Source organism: Aptenodytes patagonicus, chromosome 11, assembly GCF_965638725.1.
Source record: "Aptenodytes patagonicus chromosome 11, bAptPat1.pri.cur, whole genome shotgun sequence".
In the NCBI taxonomy this organism is placed as follows: domain Eukaryota; kingdom Metazoa; phylum Chordata; class Aves; order Sphenisciformes; family Spheniscidae; genus Aptenodytes; species Aptenodytes patagonicus.
Window position 1 is genome coordinate 20,379,844 of NC_134959.1, and position 17,515 is coordinate 20,397,358.

Sequence of the window (17,515 nt, forward strand, 5' to 3'; positions counted from 1 at the left end):
ACAGCAGGGTTTTGTGTATCTGCCATCCATGATGAAGGCAGTACACACCTGGATGTAGGAAGACAGCTCCCTAACAGCAAAATAGTACAGAAAACATCAGGAAAAGATCTTATGCTTCCTGACAAGCCCACAAGTGCTAGCCCTCAATGCAGCAAAGAAAGCTAAATTCTATTGCTACTCCATTGCCCACATCAGAGATATTTTTCCAACAAACCTATCAACAGTTTTTCAGAGCTTCTGGAAGAAAATTCCTGTAAGTCTCCCCCTCTCCAAAATACCATCATGCATTTCACTCTTCCTCTCCTCAGTTACTCTGATGTGGTTTCCTTCCACCTCTAGTCCGTTCTTGTGGATGGTGATAAGAAGAAATGTAACATTTCCTTCATTTTGCTCTTGCATACTTTTTAATATCATCCTTTTAAAAGCATCCAGAGTAAAGTTTTTGAAGGTTTTTGCACATAAATACATATTTCAAAAGCTACATGTGCATGAATTTCAAGCATCCTAAGTTATTTTAAAAGAGAATATACACATACAAGTGACTCATGGCAGTAGCACATTAGCTTTTCCCCCACCCCCAGTGAGCAGAAAATTAAGTGCTGATAACAGGTGATGATTAAAAACAAAAAACCAGCAACAACAACAAAAAGCTTTCTAAGGTTACAGTGCTGTAACAGCCAAGCTAGAAGGTAGGGACCGGTACAAGAAATTGATATAAACCAGAACAATTGCACATTCATCAGGTCTATTGTAAAAGCTGCTCTCCCAAAATAAAAGCAATGCAACATGTTGTTGTTCACATTTTTACTTATTGCTCAACAAGGGAAGAATGTCCCTGAAGGTCGACAAGCAGTAAAAGGCATTGAACATTCCCAGGCTTTTGACACAAGGTGGGTTGCATTCTCGTAAGTCTAAATTTTTTATTCTATTGGTATTGGCTCAACCTTGCTAACTTTTCTCTAAACTCTCCCTTGTTTCTAACCATTCCTTTGTACTTTCCGCTACCTCAACATTCTTAGTGCAGGGTCAGAAGTCTGAGTAAAATAAATACTCATTATACTTACAGGAAGAAGGAAAAGAAAAAAAAAGGAAAGGAAAAAACTCCAGCATTTTAAAACTAGAATTTCTAATGTCAAAAATTAGGGGTTTATATGCTTTCACTTAAAAATATACCTTGCAAATGAGTTTATTGTATTTTTTTTTTTTAACAAAACACAAGTTTCCTTTATAAACTCCTCACTTCAAGAGCTAATGATTTTTTCCTTATAGTTCTATTGCTTCGTTCACATTGTAATTGAGTTAAAAATACCTCACTTATTCTTGAACTGTGTGGGAAACATCATGACACTCAATACAGGGAATGCTTCAAAGAAACAAAAATCTACAAAGACAACTCACGTGTTTGAAGGTTAAGGGTTGTGGGAGAGAGTGTTTGTTTGTTTAATTTTTTAAATAGCGGAACTATTGATATACAAATCCCCTTCCCCCCTCCAGTCATTCCTAATTTCACAGAATTTTCTCTGGAACAAATGAGGCAGTCCCAAAATGTGGCAAGTGCTAGAGCAACACAAGAAGTTCTAATATTAAAGAGTAAAAACCCCTCCCAATTTTTATGATACCTCTTTCTATACTACATACACACTATAGTCTGAGTGATTAATGTGCACGAGATCCTCTAAAAGAGAATTTCTGAAGACTGTCAGTTCATGGCGCTCAACACGACCAAAGGAAATGACCTGGAAGATGGGAGAAAGGCTGAAAATGAAAACAAGCCTACATCATCAATTTGGCTTTTTCTTTATGAGAGGAAATTAGCACATACAGGGCGATTCAGAACATCAGACACGGGCCTTAGATAGAGGGGCAAAGTAAATATCAAGTCTGGTTCTCCTCATGCTGAGCTCCAGCTCCCTCACAGCCATGTGCACAGCCTGCTCTGCAAAGGCAGCGTCAGGAGGAGGGCAGTTACTGTTGCCCCTGTATATCTGGCCACCGTGCCAGGATATCCAGCAGCTGTGGATCTGGAGTAGGCTGGAAACAGGATCCAAAACAACAAGAACATTTGCTCTCTGCCAACAGTAGTTTACAACCCCCAGCAATGAGGAGCTGAACAAGCAGCTTGAGAAAGTCACCACATCTCAAAGAGAAACCCTGCCAATACTGAGGCCGTTATACTGCACAAGAACCAACCACAAGGCCAAGAGCAAGTAAATCATCAAATTTAATCGGTCGCAAACCCTTAACTTTATGCTATTGGTATAAATTTTTTCTTTCTTAAAGCCAGAAGACTAAAGAGTCATTTTGCTTTCGTTTCTTGGTCCCATAGTTTCTTATGTTCTAAAATAGTATGTTCACATTGGGGTCACACTTAAAGCACTGCTTTTGTCCAACCATTTCCACTGGATTTCTGTTAGATATTTTAATGATTTCTTTTTGCAGAGCAATTTTTAAAAGTTTGTTTTTCCAACTAAATAGTCAGATACTACTGTAATTTTCACAATTTGAAATAAATTTGTACATTTCAAAACAACCCTATCAAATATCAATGAACGTACCACTCTTCACAGAAAACATTTAAAATAGAAAAACAAGAACAAAATTAAAAAAATATATATTAACTGTTTTACGGGAAACATAATGACCTCCGATTTTAAGACTAATGGACATCAGCTTATTTACTGACACTGGTATGCAGAAGCTTCTACTGCAGTTGCTAACAACGAAACTCCAGGCCCCCAAGCATTTGTAGTTCAAGTACTTGCAAACCCTGATCGAAAGGGGACATCTACTGGTAGCAAAGATTAATGTAGGCAGTAAACACCAAATCAACAGTTTAACAAAATTACGACACCAAACTAAAAATCCACTGATGCTTCTGACAAACCTAAAAACTCCTACTCCTGCCACTAAATAAAGATTACAAAAAAAAAAAAACCCAAAACCCACCCAACCCACAGCAAAAGATATTCTCTCAAAGACCCAGCTAACATTAAATAGATGCTCATAGCAGTACTTTAGTAATGTTTACAGAGGAGAAGGCATCGTATTTAAACTCTGCTTTTTATTATCAGCAAGCACACAGAAAGCAACATCAAATAGCTAGACAGTTTTTAAAAAATCAAGTATATAAAGTAAAATGAAAAAGGAATATAGTAACACACCAATATAAGAAAGAGCAATTGGCAAGTCTAGATTAACATACCATCATCTTTATTTGAATATTTACATTGTCTAACTGCATATCCAGCTAAATAATATAATAGCCCTCACCTGATTATATATTAAAAAAAAAAAAATCAGGCCTCTGGTTTATTTTGGGTTTGCTTTTTAAAAATCCATATAACAAGTAGGTCTAAAAAGGACAAAGTTTTAAATTGACTACTGGCAAACCTTAGTACATATCAGGAGAGTTTTCTGCTTTAGAATATTTCAGGCTATCTTTAGATGCAATTAGCTTTTAGAAGATACTGTAAGTGGTAAACTCAAAATTCATTACCACGAACTTTGTCAAATACAGATCTATACAAAACAGGATGCAACTGGTTAAACAGCAAGTCTTGTAATTCATTTTAACTGACTGAAATGAAACAAATATTATTTCAAAAATGAAGGTGTTGAAAGGCTTTTTTTCTTTTAAAAAAAATCAGGAATTGAGTTTCACTAACAAAAGTTTGTTGACAATATCTTAGTTCATATAAACAAGCAAAACTTATAAGCCTGTCTAGTGTGAGTCTGCTCTGCAAATGAAGAAATTCCAACACAAAACACCTGATCTGGAAACACAGCTGCAACTATTAAAATAGAGAACAGCCATTTCAAACTCTTCAGTCTCACCTAACCTCAAATAAAAGTAGTAAGAATAAGCTATCTTCTCTCTAAACCAGGGAGGAACACCCCATGGGATGACCAAGATATAAATAATTTCTAGGTAAAACTATCAGTATCAAGAGAATGGGAGCAGAAATACATGAGTAAAGGTATCATCTCCAAACTAGCACTATCAGAAGCATGAAGCTAAGAAGCAAAATACAAACAATGCTAATTCTGTTCTTCAATTATATAGTATGGCAATACAAGTGCAGGTAAGGCATTTTGCTGATTGTGAGCACAGATTAAGCTTCTTTTTGAGAAAGAAGTTTTGTGGCTGATGACAGAGTGGGAGGACCCTTTCTTTAACAACAGTAACGGTCAAATCACAGTTCTTTCCCAAACTTCACTTCTTTGGTGGAACAGTTAAAATTTAACAGTTTCTGTATTTATTCTTCTTATTCCATTAAACCACATGCACGTAAAGACAGCAATCCCTTTGATGTGGCTTCTGCAACATGGCATGATCTAACAATTCAATTGCAAGGAATAAATGTATACACTGAAGAAAATAAAGAATATTTAGGCCTTACCCCAAGTTCCCAGCCTTCTCCAGTGACGTACGCTATCATTCAAAGACATGTGATGCAACTGTTTATGTCCCATTTGTAAAGGAGAACTCTTGGATTTCAAATCCAGCTCATCAGCTATAAAGCCTCTACTGCCAGATGGCAAGTAAGCAGCTCCAAACCGACGTTATTTCTGGTGCACGCTGCTTCGAGAGCACGGCTAAAGTAGAAATGTAAGCACACCTTTACTTCCAGAAGTTACCTGCCATACCTGAGGCCTCCAACATTCAAAATTTATCTGCCTCAACACAGCCCCTCCTCCTGGCCTCAGAGCCGACTCCCCCCTCTCACAGCTGAGCCACATAAACCCTCAGGGGGAGCCCGTCTGCTGGGCCGCGTCCCCCAGGCCAGGAAAGGAGGGCCTAACTGGTGGGATTTGTTCCTTAGCCTGTTGCAAGAAAACGTCAAATGCCAGCTGCGAAGACAGTCTGGTTGTGCCAGTGGCTAGGGAAAAAAATGTTTGCAATCAGATGTCAGGTCTCAGGACGTGGTGGAGGGAGGCCGACATGCCCTCTGACATGGCGGGGAGACGGGCCCTCCGGGGCCACAGCCACCTGCTGTGATCGGGCTCCTCTGTCCCCCCCAGCCCTGGAGCCGACCCCCCAGGGAAACCGCTCTGCCACGGGCCCGTCTCGTTTTTACCGCGAAAAAAGGGTAAAACGCCAGGCGGCAGGTGAAGGCCTCCTTCGCTTTTAATGTCACAGTGGCTTGGGTGCCCAGGCAAGCCGCGGTCGCCGGGAGGGGCCGGTCACTGCGGGCCCCACACAGCTGAGGGCAGCAACAGCAGCGCGGGCGGGCCTGGGCAGCGCCAGCCGCCGGCCCCACCCGGGAGGGGGGCACCGCGGCCCAGCCAGGGGCCCCTGGCAGGTGCAGCAGAAGGGCCTGCCTTCCCCACTCACCCCCCATGCCCCAAAACAAGGCCAGCAGCAGCGCAGCACTGCTCAGGGATGGGCCGTGGGGGAGGCATACTTTATTATTATTTTTTTAAAGACTGGAGCAATATGCATTTAAGTGAGCTATTCCACTGTTTAGTCTTTTACTATTATTTTTCTTTCATGTTTCCTTTAGACGAGACCACAGAGTTTTCAATAGAAGCAAGAAAGTTCAGAGTAAGAGTGTCTCCAGGTCTGGCCTGTTGTCAGACGCCCACCTGGGGGTCCCTGGTCTAACCAAAATGCTATCGCTGCCCTTGCGGTTGTTTTGCAGAGATAACTTCAAAAAAAAAAAAAAGTACACTACTCACACGGCCCACGTGTTAGCTTTTATACAAACACACAGCCTGAAACATCCAAATTCAATTTCTGTAACTACTTTCCACCATCTCATGCTAAACAGGGATTAAAACAGCAGTTGGTGATAGCTAAACTTCTTTTTTTAATAGATAGCTAGACACAGACTTTGCACATGGCAGAGTCTGCTACTAATTTCAGTTCATGTTAGCATGGGACTACACTTAAAAGTTTTAAGCTATGATCATTGTTGACTAAACCATAAAGGTGTTAAAGAGCAAGGGGAATGTGTACATCTAAAACATGGCTGATGTGTTACTTGAGGTGCTCCATTCCAGCCCCGGCTCAGCTTTCCCAGCCGGCCAAAGGCGGCACAAATCATGTATAAACAACAACAGAAGGAGCTGTAAAAAGACTATATGCTTTTAGGAGATTAAGCATCATTTTAGCTAACAGAAAACCAAAAGTTCCATACAAGCTATTAAGAGAAAAATAAGATGTTTCCACTGATTGCAAAGACGTAACCAAGAGGTGACCAGCTGGACCATGGCAGAATGTAACAGTGTGGACTGGTAGCTACAACAGCATAGGTACTGTATTGCTCAGGATAGAGATGAAAATTTTAGAAGGGAGAAGCATTCTCCTCACAGGCACAATCAGAACATTAATTATAATGGTGCAGTCCTCTCTAGCATTACTTTAAGAGTAAGATTTTTGGTAGCATTCGCCAAGACAAATCTTGGAAACAGATTAATTTAAACAGTCCCACTTTAAAATAATGAAAAAACTTTCTCTCCAATCCCACCTGACTGTGATAAAACTTCAGATGGGAGGTTCTAATGATGAAAGGGCAACTGGCATGGGATGCTTCTGACTAGAAACAAACATTGTTTTAATATGATTTTTTTTGCCCTCTCCATTTTTACTACTGAAAGTTTGTCTGGCTCCATTGTGACACAAACGTAGCATTTTGCGTTGCACAGAAAAGGGAGTGACCCATTAGGCCAATTAAATCCAAACATGAACACAATTTCAAGTTCAATACTTTGTTTCCTCTGGCACCAGAAGCAGAGAACTAAGCACGTGAACAGTTACATCACATTGCCTAAAAAGCGTTCCACTACAAGAGAAATATATATCATGCATATTTCTGACTTACCAGCACATGCAAAAAGAAAAAAAAAAGAAAAATCACACCACTTTCACAAGTACATATGCTTACCTAAATCTAGGAGAAAAAAATGAGTAAAAGGTTATTTATCAGAGAATGATGCCCCATGAAAATACATTAAAACAAAGCACAGGTTACTTTCAAAAGCCAATACACGTCGTAAGCATCTCTTTTATTTGTTGTAATATAAAGAAGCATACATCATTCAGTTCTTTTAAGTACAACTCAAATTGTACACTAACAAAAAAAAAAATCAATTCAGACATCCATGAACATGTCACAACAGGATTCATTACATTTTGCTCTGCTGGTATTGCACTTGGAATGGTTTTGAAGTAAGGCACAGTAAAAACAAAGTCATTTAGTGCTTCTACAGCAGATGTCTTTTTTTTAAACACATGCTACATGACGTAAAAGTACTTCTTCTAGCTTATGTATATACACACACAAGGAAAAAGAAAAAAGCATGCACTAGAGGATTTAGATTTCAACATATCTTGTTTCGTAATATACAAATAAAGTCGTTTAAAGATGTAAACAAATTGCATGCACATAAACTAGAGCAAAATCTTTAATACAGTATCTGAAAGCTATTATGCTTAAATAAAAAAATATAACTTATTAGTACTCAGGTTTATGTGCCATTTTTGTCCTGTAGAGATTAAAAGTTTGGGGCTGGGGGCAGGGAGTTATCAGTGGGCAGGGAGGATTCTCCTGGTTTTGCCGTTGTTTTTATTTTTTTGCTTTACACATTGGCAGCAGTACATTGGTAAGAAAGACAAATATGGCTTTTGCAAAACAATGCGCAATGAAAACATGAGAAAGCACAATTGCATTTGTGGTCCAGCATCCTGGTATTTTCCAGTCAAGAACAAAACAAAAACCAAAATCAATATGATCTATGCTTTGAACTGGGAAAGCTATGCATTCCAAAAGACCTTTCTAAAGACATTTAAACTCTACAAAAAACAGACACTTTGTCAAGTGTAAACTCTTAAAAACTAAACACAGAAGAATCTGAATGACTCAAGCTTCGCTTTCCACTTCAAATGCTACTGGACAGGTTTCTCCCATGGCTGCGATAGCTGAAGTGCTATTAGATTGTCTTCAGAATTAACTAGATGCCAGGAGTGGGTTTGCTTATTTTTAAACAAGTACATTAGAAATTAAGTAAATTAACTGCGTAATTTTTGGTTTCACTTTATCTTTGGCATAGGATACGCCATTTTTCAAATTAAATACAGGACACGTACCACTCTATATTCCAACATATTATGCTGAAAAGGCATACTTGCTGCTGCCTGGGTGGCAAGGGAAGACTTATTTTGCAAAAGGCACGGTGTTTAGTGCGACATTCTTTCCCCATCCCCCAAAGAGTGTTTAGTTAGACCAAGTACAGTTCTACATAGCGGCTTCCCAGGAGCTGTCCGTTTTTCTCAGCCACTGCTTTCTTAGCTAGATCCAGGCTTGGAAAAGTCACCAATGCCTCTCCACTGGGCTGGCCACTAAAGTTGTAAAGCACGAGGATCGAATCTGCGTGGAGCTGCAAGAAGACAAAAGAAAAAAAAAGATATTAAGACTAGAGACCACACCTGGAAATGCAGTTTCTAATGCTGCGCATCTGGTTCACTCCACTCCTGTGTCTGTGGCGAAAAGATTTGGGATGTGAGAATAGGAAGGAGAAGGGACCAAAGATTAAAAGCTTGGCTTGGAGAACAGCAGCAGCTCTTACTCTGCTGCTGTGCTGAACAGAATGATGTAGACATAATTCCATGCAAAGATTTTGCTAGAGAAGTAATTCAGATTAAAGGTTGACAAGAAAAGAAAGACTTAGATGTTAATAAAGGGTAAATGGAGCAAGAAAGTCCAGGCATTCAGTGAATAATTCTTGTACTATGTGGACTACTGGCCAAGCAACAAAGGCTATAAGGCATGTGAATACTCACATGCAAAGTTTAAAAAAAGAAAAAAGATACAGCTGTATGAGAGTTCTGCGTTAGGAGGATGAGCTGAACTTAACACAGGTATACAGTGCAAGAAAGATTGTTCAGTAAAACAAAGTAAAATTTGGTGCAGTCCAACTGAATTAAAGAAACCTTTATTGTAATTTTAACTAGGCTAAGAAAAAAGCAGGATAGCAAATGAGATTATTTAGTCGTTGGAGTTGATTTACTTTGGAGTGCATTGGCCCTTGTGAATTCTTAAAAGGCAGTTTCAAAATGCTGAGTTTAAAGCAGACATCTCTCTCTGCCCTATGGTACCCCAGCCATTTCTCACAACATGCTGGAAGTCCTGCTAAGTTTGGAAGCCCTATTAGTTGGATAGAAATGGATCTCAGTGAAGTTTCAAAACCAAAGGTTGAAGGATCAAAAGCTCAGCAAACAAGGTTAGTTTGTTGGAGAAATCAGTGCCAGACAAAACATATGGTCTATGCTGGAAAACCAACCAGTTTTATGAGTATTAACCCAATTCAAGTTAAGTTCATGTGACATATGTCCTCATGATTTTATAAAAGGTTAAAATATTTAAGAGTTTCACTTTTTGTAGAATTCATGCATGCCTGGTATACAGCAAGAAATATCAGACTTCTCAGTTATTATCAGCAACAGTTTCTGATCAGCTTTACATTCAAACATATGAAAATATAGCAAGTACATGCCAGAGCTTCACTCACCCACTTAGCAGGCACTAAAAGTATTCTTAAGACATAAGCAACGGTACACTTCAGAAACTAAAAGCATGTATACGACAGTTAGTACAGACTTCATATCATTTCTTCTCACAGAACTAAAGTTAGTCAAGAAATAGCATGCAGAAAGAAATTCAAAAGACAAAAAACCATCATGTCTGAAGCCCAGTTCAGGTTTGGAAGTAATCTTGGTTTATTTCAGAATAACACTGTGCTCAGAGAAAGTTGTACACAGTTTGGGTTGAGCTGCAAATCTGAGCTAAACGATGGTCTGCTCTAAACCAGCTCTTTGCTGTTAATCCATATGGGATCAAGTCATTTAGCACATCGGTCCTGAATGTAAGTTTAATATTGCAGTTCAGAGTCAGCTGAAAACACACATGGAGCACAGTTAGTCCTCAGAGCACAGAGGAGAGCTTTAAAAAGTAGTTTAATTAGCAGCCTTGGCGTAATACCAGGGCAAGGATCTAGAAATTCACGTTATAAGAGTTGCATAGAAAGTTAGCAGAGAAATCTACGCATTCTGCAAGCAACATAATTGAAAGGGTTACATAAAACCCTTCAGTTTCATTTTAAGACACACTAGTTTTAGGTTCTAATTTATACAGATTTATGGATAGAAATATATTTTCTTTATGAACTTTTTTTAAAATATAGATTCAAATCCATACAAATATTTTTTTCTGGATGTTTTGTTCTAAAAGGAGTGGTATCTGTATGATACTACTTTGGACTGTTTGGAATTCAGGATGAGCTACTCTACAAATTATTTTCTAGTCAAAGACTCTTTCCATCTCACACATAGAACCCTATTGCTGATCCAGTTTTCCAGTTAATCTGGGTAAAACGAGAGCACTAAACAGGTTGTCCAAGGTCACATAAATATGGAAATGCTCAGAATAATAATGGGTGTTCTTCTGTACATCACCAGACCATGCAGCCTCTAATCTATCTTCTCCTCAGCAGATCTAACAGTATCATGAGAAACCAACTAATCTGAAAACAACTGAGTTGATAGCGATTATGTGAAGGTAGCTTTATCTGTGAAGGTACTTCTATCAAGGCACAGTATTTGATTGCCATTTTTTGTATTGAGAGTTTTGTGTGGTTTTTTTAAGGAGAAAAAAAAACATAGTAACTAATCAGTAGCATTTTGAATGGAATGCAATGGTATTGGGAAGTCACAAACTCCACATAGGTCACAACAAAACTTCTTTAAGAATTATGTGGTAGTGCCCAAAATGCAGGGAAGTTTACCATTAGCAAATTTAGTTAGTTGCATTAGAAAGCTACTATACCAAAGAAACCTATTCTAAAAAAAAAAGTAATAGTTCACATTGCATTAGGGAGATCAAGAAACAGAGAAATTAATCTCTAGACAGCTATGTGATACAGACAAGAGAAAGCGAGAGGTTTGGGGTTTTTTGCACATACATTTGTGTGCCCTTTGTAGCCATATCAAGAAAAAATCATCTTCTGCTATGCTAAAAATAAAGTATTGGACTGAAAGCTTCACATGAGAAACAAACACTAATAAACCCTTCTGGAAGTTTAACACACCATCTGAGCAGAACCAGGCAACCACACGACCTCCACCGCTGCTATCCCATGAATTACAGATCACAATCGGCCTATTTCTTTGGTTAGTTGATTTTTTTTAATAGGACAAAAGCAGAAAGGTTAAAGCAAGGATGCCAACGCAAGCTAAGAAGAGGAAAAAGCCATAAGCAAAAAACTGTATCACCAAGCCCTTCCTTCCCTTCCCATTCACCACTGGAGACCCAGTTTCTGCCAGTCGCATCTTACCTTCTTCAGAAGTTACAAAGAGTTACAAACAGACCCACTCTTTCGGTGCTTGTAACACACTCCTTGCTTGATCGCTCAGCTGAATAAGGCCATTGTAGTCATCAGGTGCATACTACAGTACAAGTGTGATATATGATAATCAGCAACAGAGGAACAGATCTGGTACAGCAAGCCACACAGACGATCATTTGCAACCATAATTAAGAGCAGCTATAATAACTGGCAGGAGACAGTGAATTTGACAGACACTATTTTTATGCAAGGTAAAAAAAAAAAACAAACCATCAACTGAATTACCGGTTGTAGAAATAGATTTAAAGTAAACACATGTGGGGAATATTCTAAACTGTGTATTTGAACTGTTCCTTATCAAGGAACGAAAATAGTTTAGACAATGAAATGCTCCTTTTTTTCCTTCTACTCATGAGACGGCAGCATCAGGTAACAAAACTCTTAAGTTTGCATAATCATGCTTCCAGTAATGACTCTCACTGGAACAGATGAGCATCTTCCAGCATGCATACTGAAGTGGGGGATTAGAAGAAGCGTATGGATCTCATTCAGATCTCTTATGGAGTCATGGAAATAAACTGCAGCTTCTCTAGGGTTGAGTGATAAACACTTTAGCTGCATATAATAGACTTACATGGACTACACCAGTGTAGTTAAAGAAAAACAATGTCTCAGCATGAATGCACTTAGAAGATAAAATAGCATTTATAATAGCATAGTATATTTCCATATAGGAAAAAGAAATAAACTATACAGTGTAACTGCGTCATGATAGGTCTGTAGTAGAAGAATATTAAGATAAAAAGTGACTGTACAGTACAGTCACACCAACAAATTAAAACAAAAAACCCCACATGTGGATCAGATCTAAGAAATATTTGAGATCCTGAATCTGAAAAGTAATCATGCATACTATTGGAGGGCCTGGTACAAATATGAAACCTATAGTCAGTAAACAGATCTTGGGGAATATGAAACATTGTTTTGTATTTATCTCAGTCTTTCCAAAATTACATATCCTGGAAAGGGACTGAGCATACCTGCACATGCTACAGAGACTACTGGAGTGGCTCCTGTAATCCAGAAGACAAAATGTTTAGCATAACCCAAGTTATAGAATATCCTTTCAGTGGCAAGAAGCGTTTCCTGTCTCCCCCAAAATGGCTGTTTTGCACTAACATTTTAGAGAATTGCCAAATGCACACAATGTAGACATACTATGCTGCCTTCCTTTGATATTCCTATAATACAAAAAGTCTCCTGCCAGCTTAGGGAGAAAAAGTTATTATATTTGGGCATACAGGACACATTGTATCCATCCAAAGTGAAGTTGAAAAGAAAAAAAACATTCATCACAGTATACACCTTCCACAGAGAACAATAACCAAGAGCCCAGAGAACGTAAAAGAAAAGAACCTCCCAGAATTTTTACTACTGAATTCTAGCCACCTTCACATCTAGACCCATGCCATTAAGTAAAAGACAAATATAAGAAGTATTTTCTAGATAGTCCCTGCCAGGGCAACCAGACCGTGCAAATATTAGATTTATCAGTTCCCAGACCTGCCCTTGAAACAAATCTACAAAATGTATGTTTACTCTTTGGAAGGAATGTCTCAAGATAGTACATACTTTAGATTATCAGTAGATGTACAGTAGGTAAAGGTCTATAGTCTCTTGTGAGGGACAGTGTTTAAAAGGTTACACTTGAAATGCATAAACAATAAGAAAAACCATGAAAGTGGGAAAACTACCCTGCACAGAAATGTCAAAGTTGCCAGAGCTTAGGCCTAGGCCTAAAGAAAGAAAGAAAGGAAGAAAAAAAAAAAAAAAAAATCAAAATACCTAGCAATAGAAGCAACTTCTAATCACAAGAAACATAAGTAAGAGACTGCAGTTAATTAAAACAGAAGTCGCGGAACAATAAATTCTTCAAACTTACAGATTTCAAAAAGTAGTACTGCAAGCCAAGCTGGGAAATAAAGTGGGGGAATTCTTATTCCCTGTGAATGAAACGGAAACTACCCTAACTTGCCTGAGGAAGTATATGATCATGAACACTTCTAATTCTGTCTGCATTTCAGAAACCCGTAAGAACAAAACAAAAACATCCAATCACGCAGGATAAACAGTGTAAAGCCAAGGGTGAACCCATAAACTCATTGCTCAAAATGGAAATACAGTTTTGCCAGCTTCACCTGCAATGCAGTAGACCAAATTCTGCTTCCATTTAGATTTGAAAAATACCACCTAGTGATTTAAACCCCCAGTATAACCAGTTGCAAGTTCACTGAGCTAGATTCTAGCAGTTTGTTTCCTGTATAAATGCTATTGAGACCTGAGACAGTATGACAATACAGAGACAATATGAAACTTCACATTGTATTTTCAAATCCTACCCTTAACACACAAGTAACTGGTAAGAAGTTACCAAATACTGCAATAGTTCCCCTTAAATGTAAGTGAAATAAAATTAAAAGCAGACCTCACTGTTAGTGCCCCCACTACCCTCCTCTTATCCCACTATCATCTCATTCCCACCTTCCTCTCTTCTCTGAACTGAAACACAGACTCCTTCCTCAGAGCTGCTGCCTTCCCACCTCCTCCCTTTGAGCTCACAGCTCTTGGGGGGTTGGACTCCCCTTCCAACCTAAAAGATTCTGTGATCACCCAGGGGTTTCCACTTACTCTCAGTATGTCAACAGTAGCATTAAAATATAGTGGTCTACTGGAAGGACGCAGTAACAAATCTTGCTTTTTAAGCCATTACTTAATCTAGGAAATACAATCTCTATCAAAGTTGTCCTTCATCTCATCCTATTAAATTGGATACGCTCATAGATGATGAGCAGGGGAGACCTATAACCTAGAATGACTGAAGGAGAATGCAGAAATAAATTCAGACAATAATGCAATTTCTCTTTTCCCCCTGAAGTAGACATCAAGAAGTCTAGCTTAGTCTAGTAAGGAAGATCGCACAGAATACCATTGTTAAATAAAGAACTCCATTAGAAAAGTCAGCCTCAGAGTTAAGGAATCAAGATATGGTTCTCAGCGTATGCGCTGGTGCTATACCGACTTCTTCCAACGATCAGAGATGGGAGCTAGGATCAAGAAAGATGGAAACTAGGTATGGGATAAGGTTTGCATTTAGAACTTAACCTAGGAGAAGGGAGCAAAACGGAACCTTTGCAAATGGTTACTAAATAAGATTCTGGGGTCAACGATTAGCTCTATGGCAGGCTGCAAGGCGGCAGGAAGAATATGCATATATACTGGGGAAAAAAACACAGCTGACTGGAACAGAGATTACATTGAATAGTGAAGAATGCTGTTTCCTGTTCCCTACGTTCTTCTTGTTGTTACCTCCCCTATGACACTGGGGACTTTTATAGCTTAAGACATGTCTGTTAATAATGGCAAAATGATGTTTCTTGAAGGACACGTTGCTTCTTTACAGAGTCAGCGGTTTACCTTACAAGTGTAAGGTAAATACCTTTCTAGGTATGAACATTTGAAATGGCAGAGATATTATAATGTGTTATTTAATATACATGGGTTTAAATATTAAATAATATGTTGCAATAGACTATATAATAAGTGACAGGTGTATATTAAATAACACTAACTCCTCTCTCCTAAAGGAGACAACAATATCTGACCAACAATTACCTCCAGTATGGTAGCATCTCTCAGACAGACTATCTGCTACGCCTACTGCAGTGCAAAACTTTTTAAGACGATAGGAATCGGAGACAGAGTGGTTAATAAAGAGGTAGTATACTACACTCTTGTCCTTGCACATGCGTTGTTTGTTTTTTTCTTCAAGCTATTTTATTTCTTCCAGGAATACCTGCTACGTTGAGAGGAATATGGGACTGTCCTTGTCCCCTCCCAGACTGTGCACAGATTTAACCAGGTCACTAAACAGCAAGACATTGATTTCCATTTCATTTTTGCAGTTCCTACAGTGGACATTCAAAGATCAGTCTAAAACAGCATATGCAAAGTAATCTAGGGGAAAAAAAAAATCCATCGCTAAAAACAAAATTAAAATTGGAAAGTATATATAGACATGGCCCAACTGGGAAAAAAACAAGAGGAAAGCTAAAAATAGTTCCCACCTGGAAAGGAAAACATCATAGGCAAAATGGCCTCTTCACGATTGCAGCTGCAATTCTAGCCTAAACTACTGATAAACTCTATCACAGAACAGTTCCCAAAGGGAAGAAATCCATCTCTCAGACTTTGGAAAAAAGTCTAGATATAGTAAGTCTGGAATGTAGAATCTGATTTAATGACTGGGTAACTGTAACCTTTGGCACAAGAGTCAGGAGAAACACCCTAAAACTGGCTTTGCCACCAAAGTATATCAATTGTACCTTAACAGTGCTGATACAAGCACCGGCAACCACCTGAATGCTCTGTGGAACAGATACAACCTGAATGTTTTGTGGAACAGATAGTGAAATACGTAATGCCTGTTCCCAAAAACACAGCTTGAAGATGATGCCACTTAAGTCTCCTGCTTCAAGCATGGGAGGCCACAGACAGAAACAGTAACCATTGATTTACTAGACCCAGTCTCACAGATGCTTTCTCTACACAGGCAACATTTCCAGGTGGAAGATAAATTTAGGAATAAAGCAAAACAAACAGCATACTCTATTCCGAGTGCATGGGGATGAGCATACAGTGATGTCTATATTGTCAGATGACTTCAAACACCAGTAAGTGGGAATTCTTCCTCTACCACATCCTCTTTCCCTTCCTTTCCCTAGTCAGAAGGTGCTATGCCTAGAACTGGCACACAGACTACGAGAGGGTATCCCTCTCAGACTATGAAGCATCAGATTTCAAAAGGAACCCATAGGAAATAGAGAATACTTCTTTGTTCAAGCACGCATTTCGGAGAAAAAAAACCTAATCCCTAAAAAGTTGGTAACAATGAAGCCCGCTGTCCTGATACAAGAGAGAAATGCTGTTAATGCCCTTGGAATTTAGCCATCCATCCACTTCCCTTCACTTCCTTATTACTGTTTTAAGCGCAAGCCACCCTCCCCCCGGCTCCCAACAATGAGCCTTGAATTCTGGGTCTCTGAAGACTTGGAGGATTAATATGCTGCAAAAGCTCTTTTTAGCTGCAGATAAAAGGCACCTAAGCCCAGTACAGATTTAAAGAATAGTATTTATTTTAAGCTTCTCCTACATAAAAACACATACACAAAGAAGTCCCATTTCCATCCTAGCCTTTTTCAGCAAATTCAGGAAGCTTAAAATAAAGGTCAGATGGTGATCGTAGCCCCTAAATCTTAGTCTTCTCCTAGTTTATTTTTTTGCTAGTCCTGAATGAAACATACACCTAAATAGCAAGTCTGCTTTCTAAGAACTAATCCACATGGTCTTTTTCAGGCAGACATGAGTTCGCTTTACATTCATGCCAACCTCCAGGAAACCAGGCAACTACTACTAAATGCATGCTGAATCTAAGCTAAGCTGACAGTTGTGAACTAGCTTTTGGTCAGGTAAGACCATTGGCACAGTTAAATTGCATCTACTTGTACATAAACCTAACGGTTCTTGTCAGAATATCAACTCTGTCAATGTTAGCAATAACCTGAATTCTCATAAGAAGGAAAAAAAAGTTAGGTCATTATTTGGAGACTAGAAATATTTCTTATTGATTCATTTAGTGGCTAAAGAGTAAAATCCATAGATGATTTAGCCAGTAAATAAAGAAAAATACTTTCTAGTGAAAAATTTTGTTCTGATACACACAACTTCACATAAATTCATCACCCAACTACTACACCTGTTCCTTATTTACCTAATTTCTCTCACTGCTTCTACAACTGTACAGAGTGATGGCCTAAAGTAACACTGAAAAGTCTGTTGCATGTAATGACTATTTTTGCCCCACTTCTTCCTCAAAATTTTCCCCATAGGATCTGAAATATGAATTATTTTTCTTAATTCTAGAAGGGTCTCTTCACAATCACATATTTTTCAAATTATAAGGGAAGTTTCCTGTAAACATCCATAGATCCCCTTACTTCAACATAATGCCCAAAGACCAGCATCTGCTGAGCAGCTGGTGTTTTAGCACCTGTCAGAGCAACTACTGTCATCCCATCGTCCTATCTGAATTGTATGGTGGTGGTCTTTGCTGCTG

General features: G+C 38.7%; 1 protein-coding gene across 6 annotated transcripts in view; it reads right to left on the reverse strand.

Moving 5' to 3' along the window:
• Window positions 1-6,987: 6,987 nt before the first annotated feature.
• Window positions 6,988-17,515, reverse strand: part of ESRP2 (epithelial splicing regulatory protein 2) — a 47,200-nt gene continuing 36,672 nt past the window's right edge. For 3 of the 6 annotated variants that reach the window (XM_076349334.1, XM_076349332.1, XM_076349333.1), the window contains exon 16: window positions 6,988-8,379. In XM_076349334.1, the coding sequence (XP_076205449.1) occupies window positions 8,221-8,379 (159 nt within the window). In that variant the 3' untranslated portion in view covers window positions 6,988-8,220. Of the gene's footprint in view, window positions 8,380-11,331; window positions 11,444-17,515 lie in introns of those variants that run through there. The other 3 variants (XM_076349336.1, XM_076349335.1, XM_076349337.1) reach the window with 2 other exon arrangements.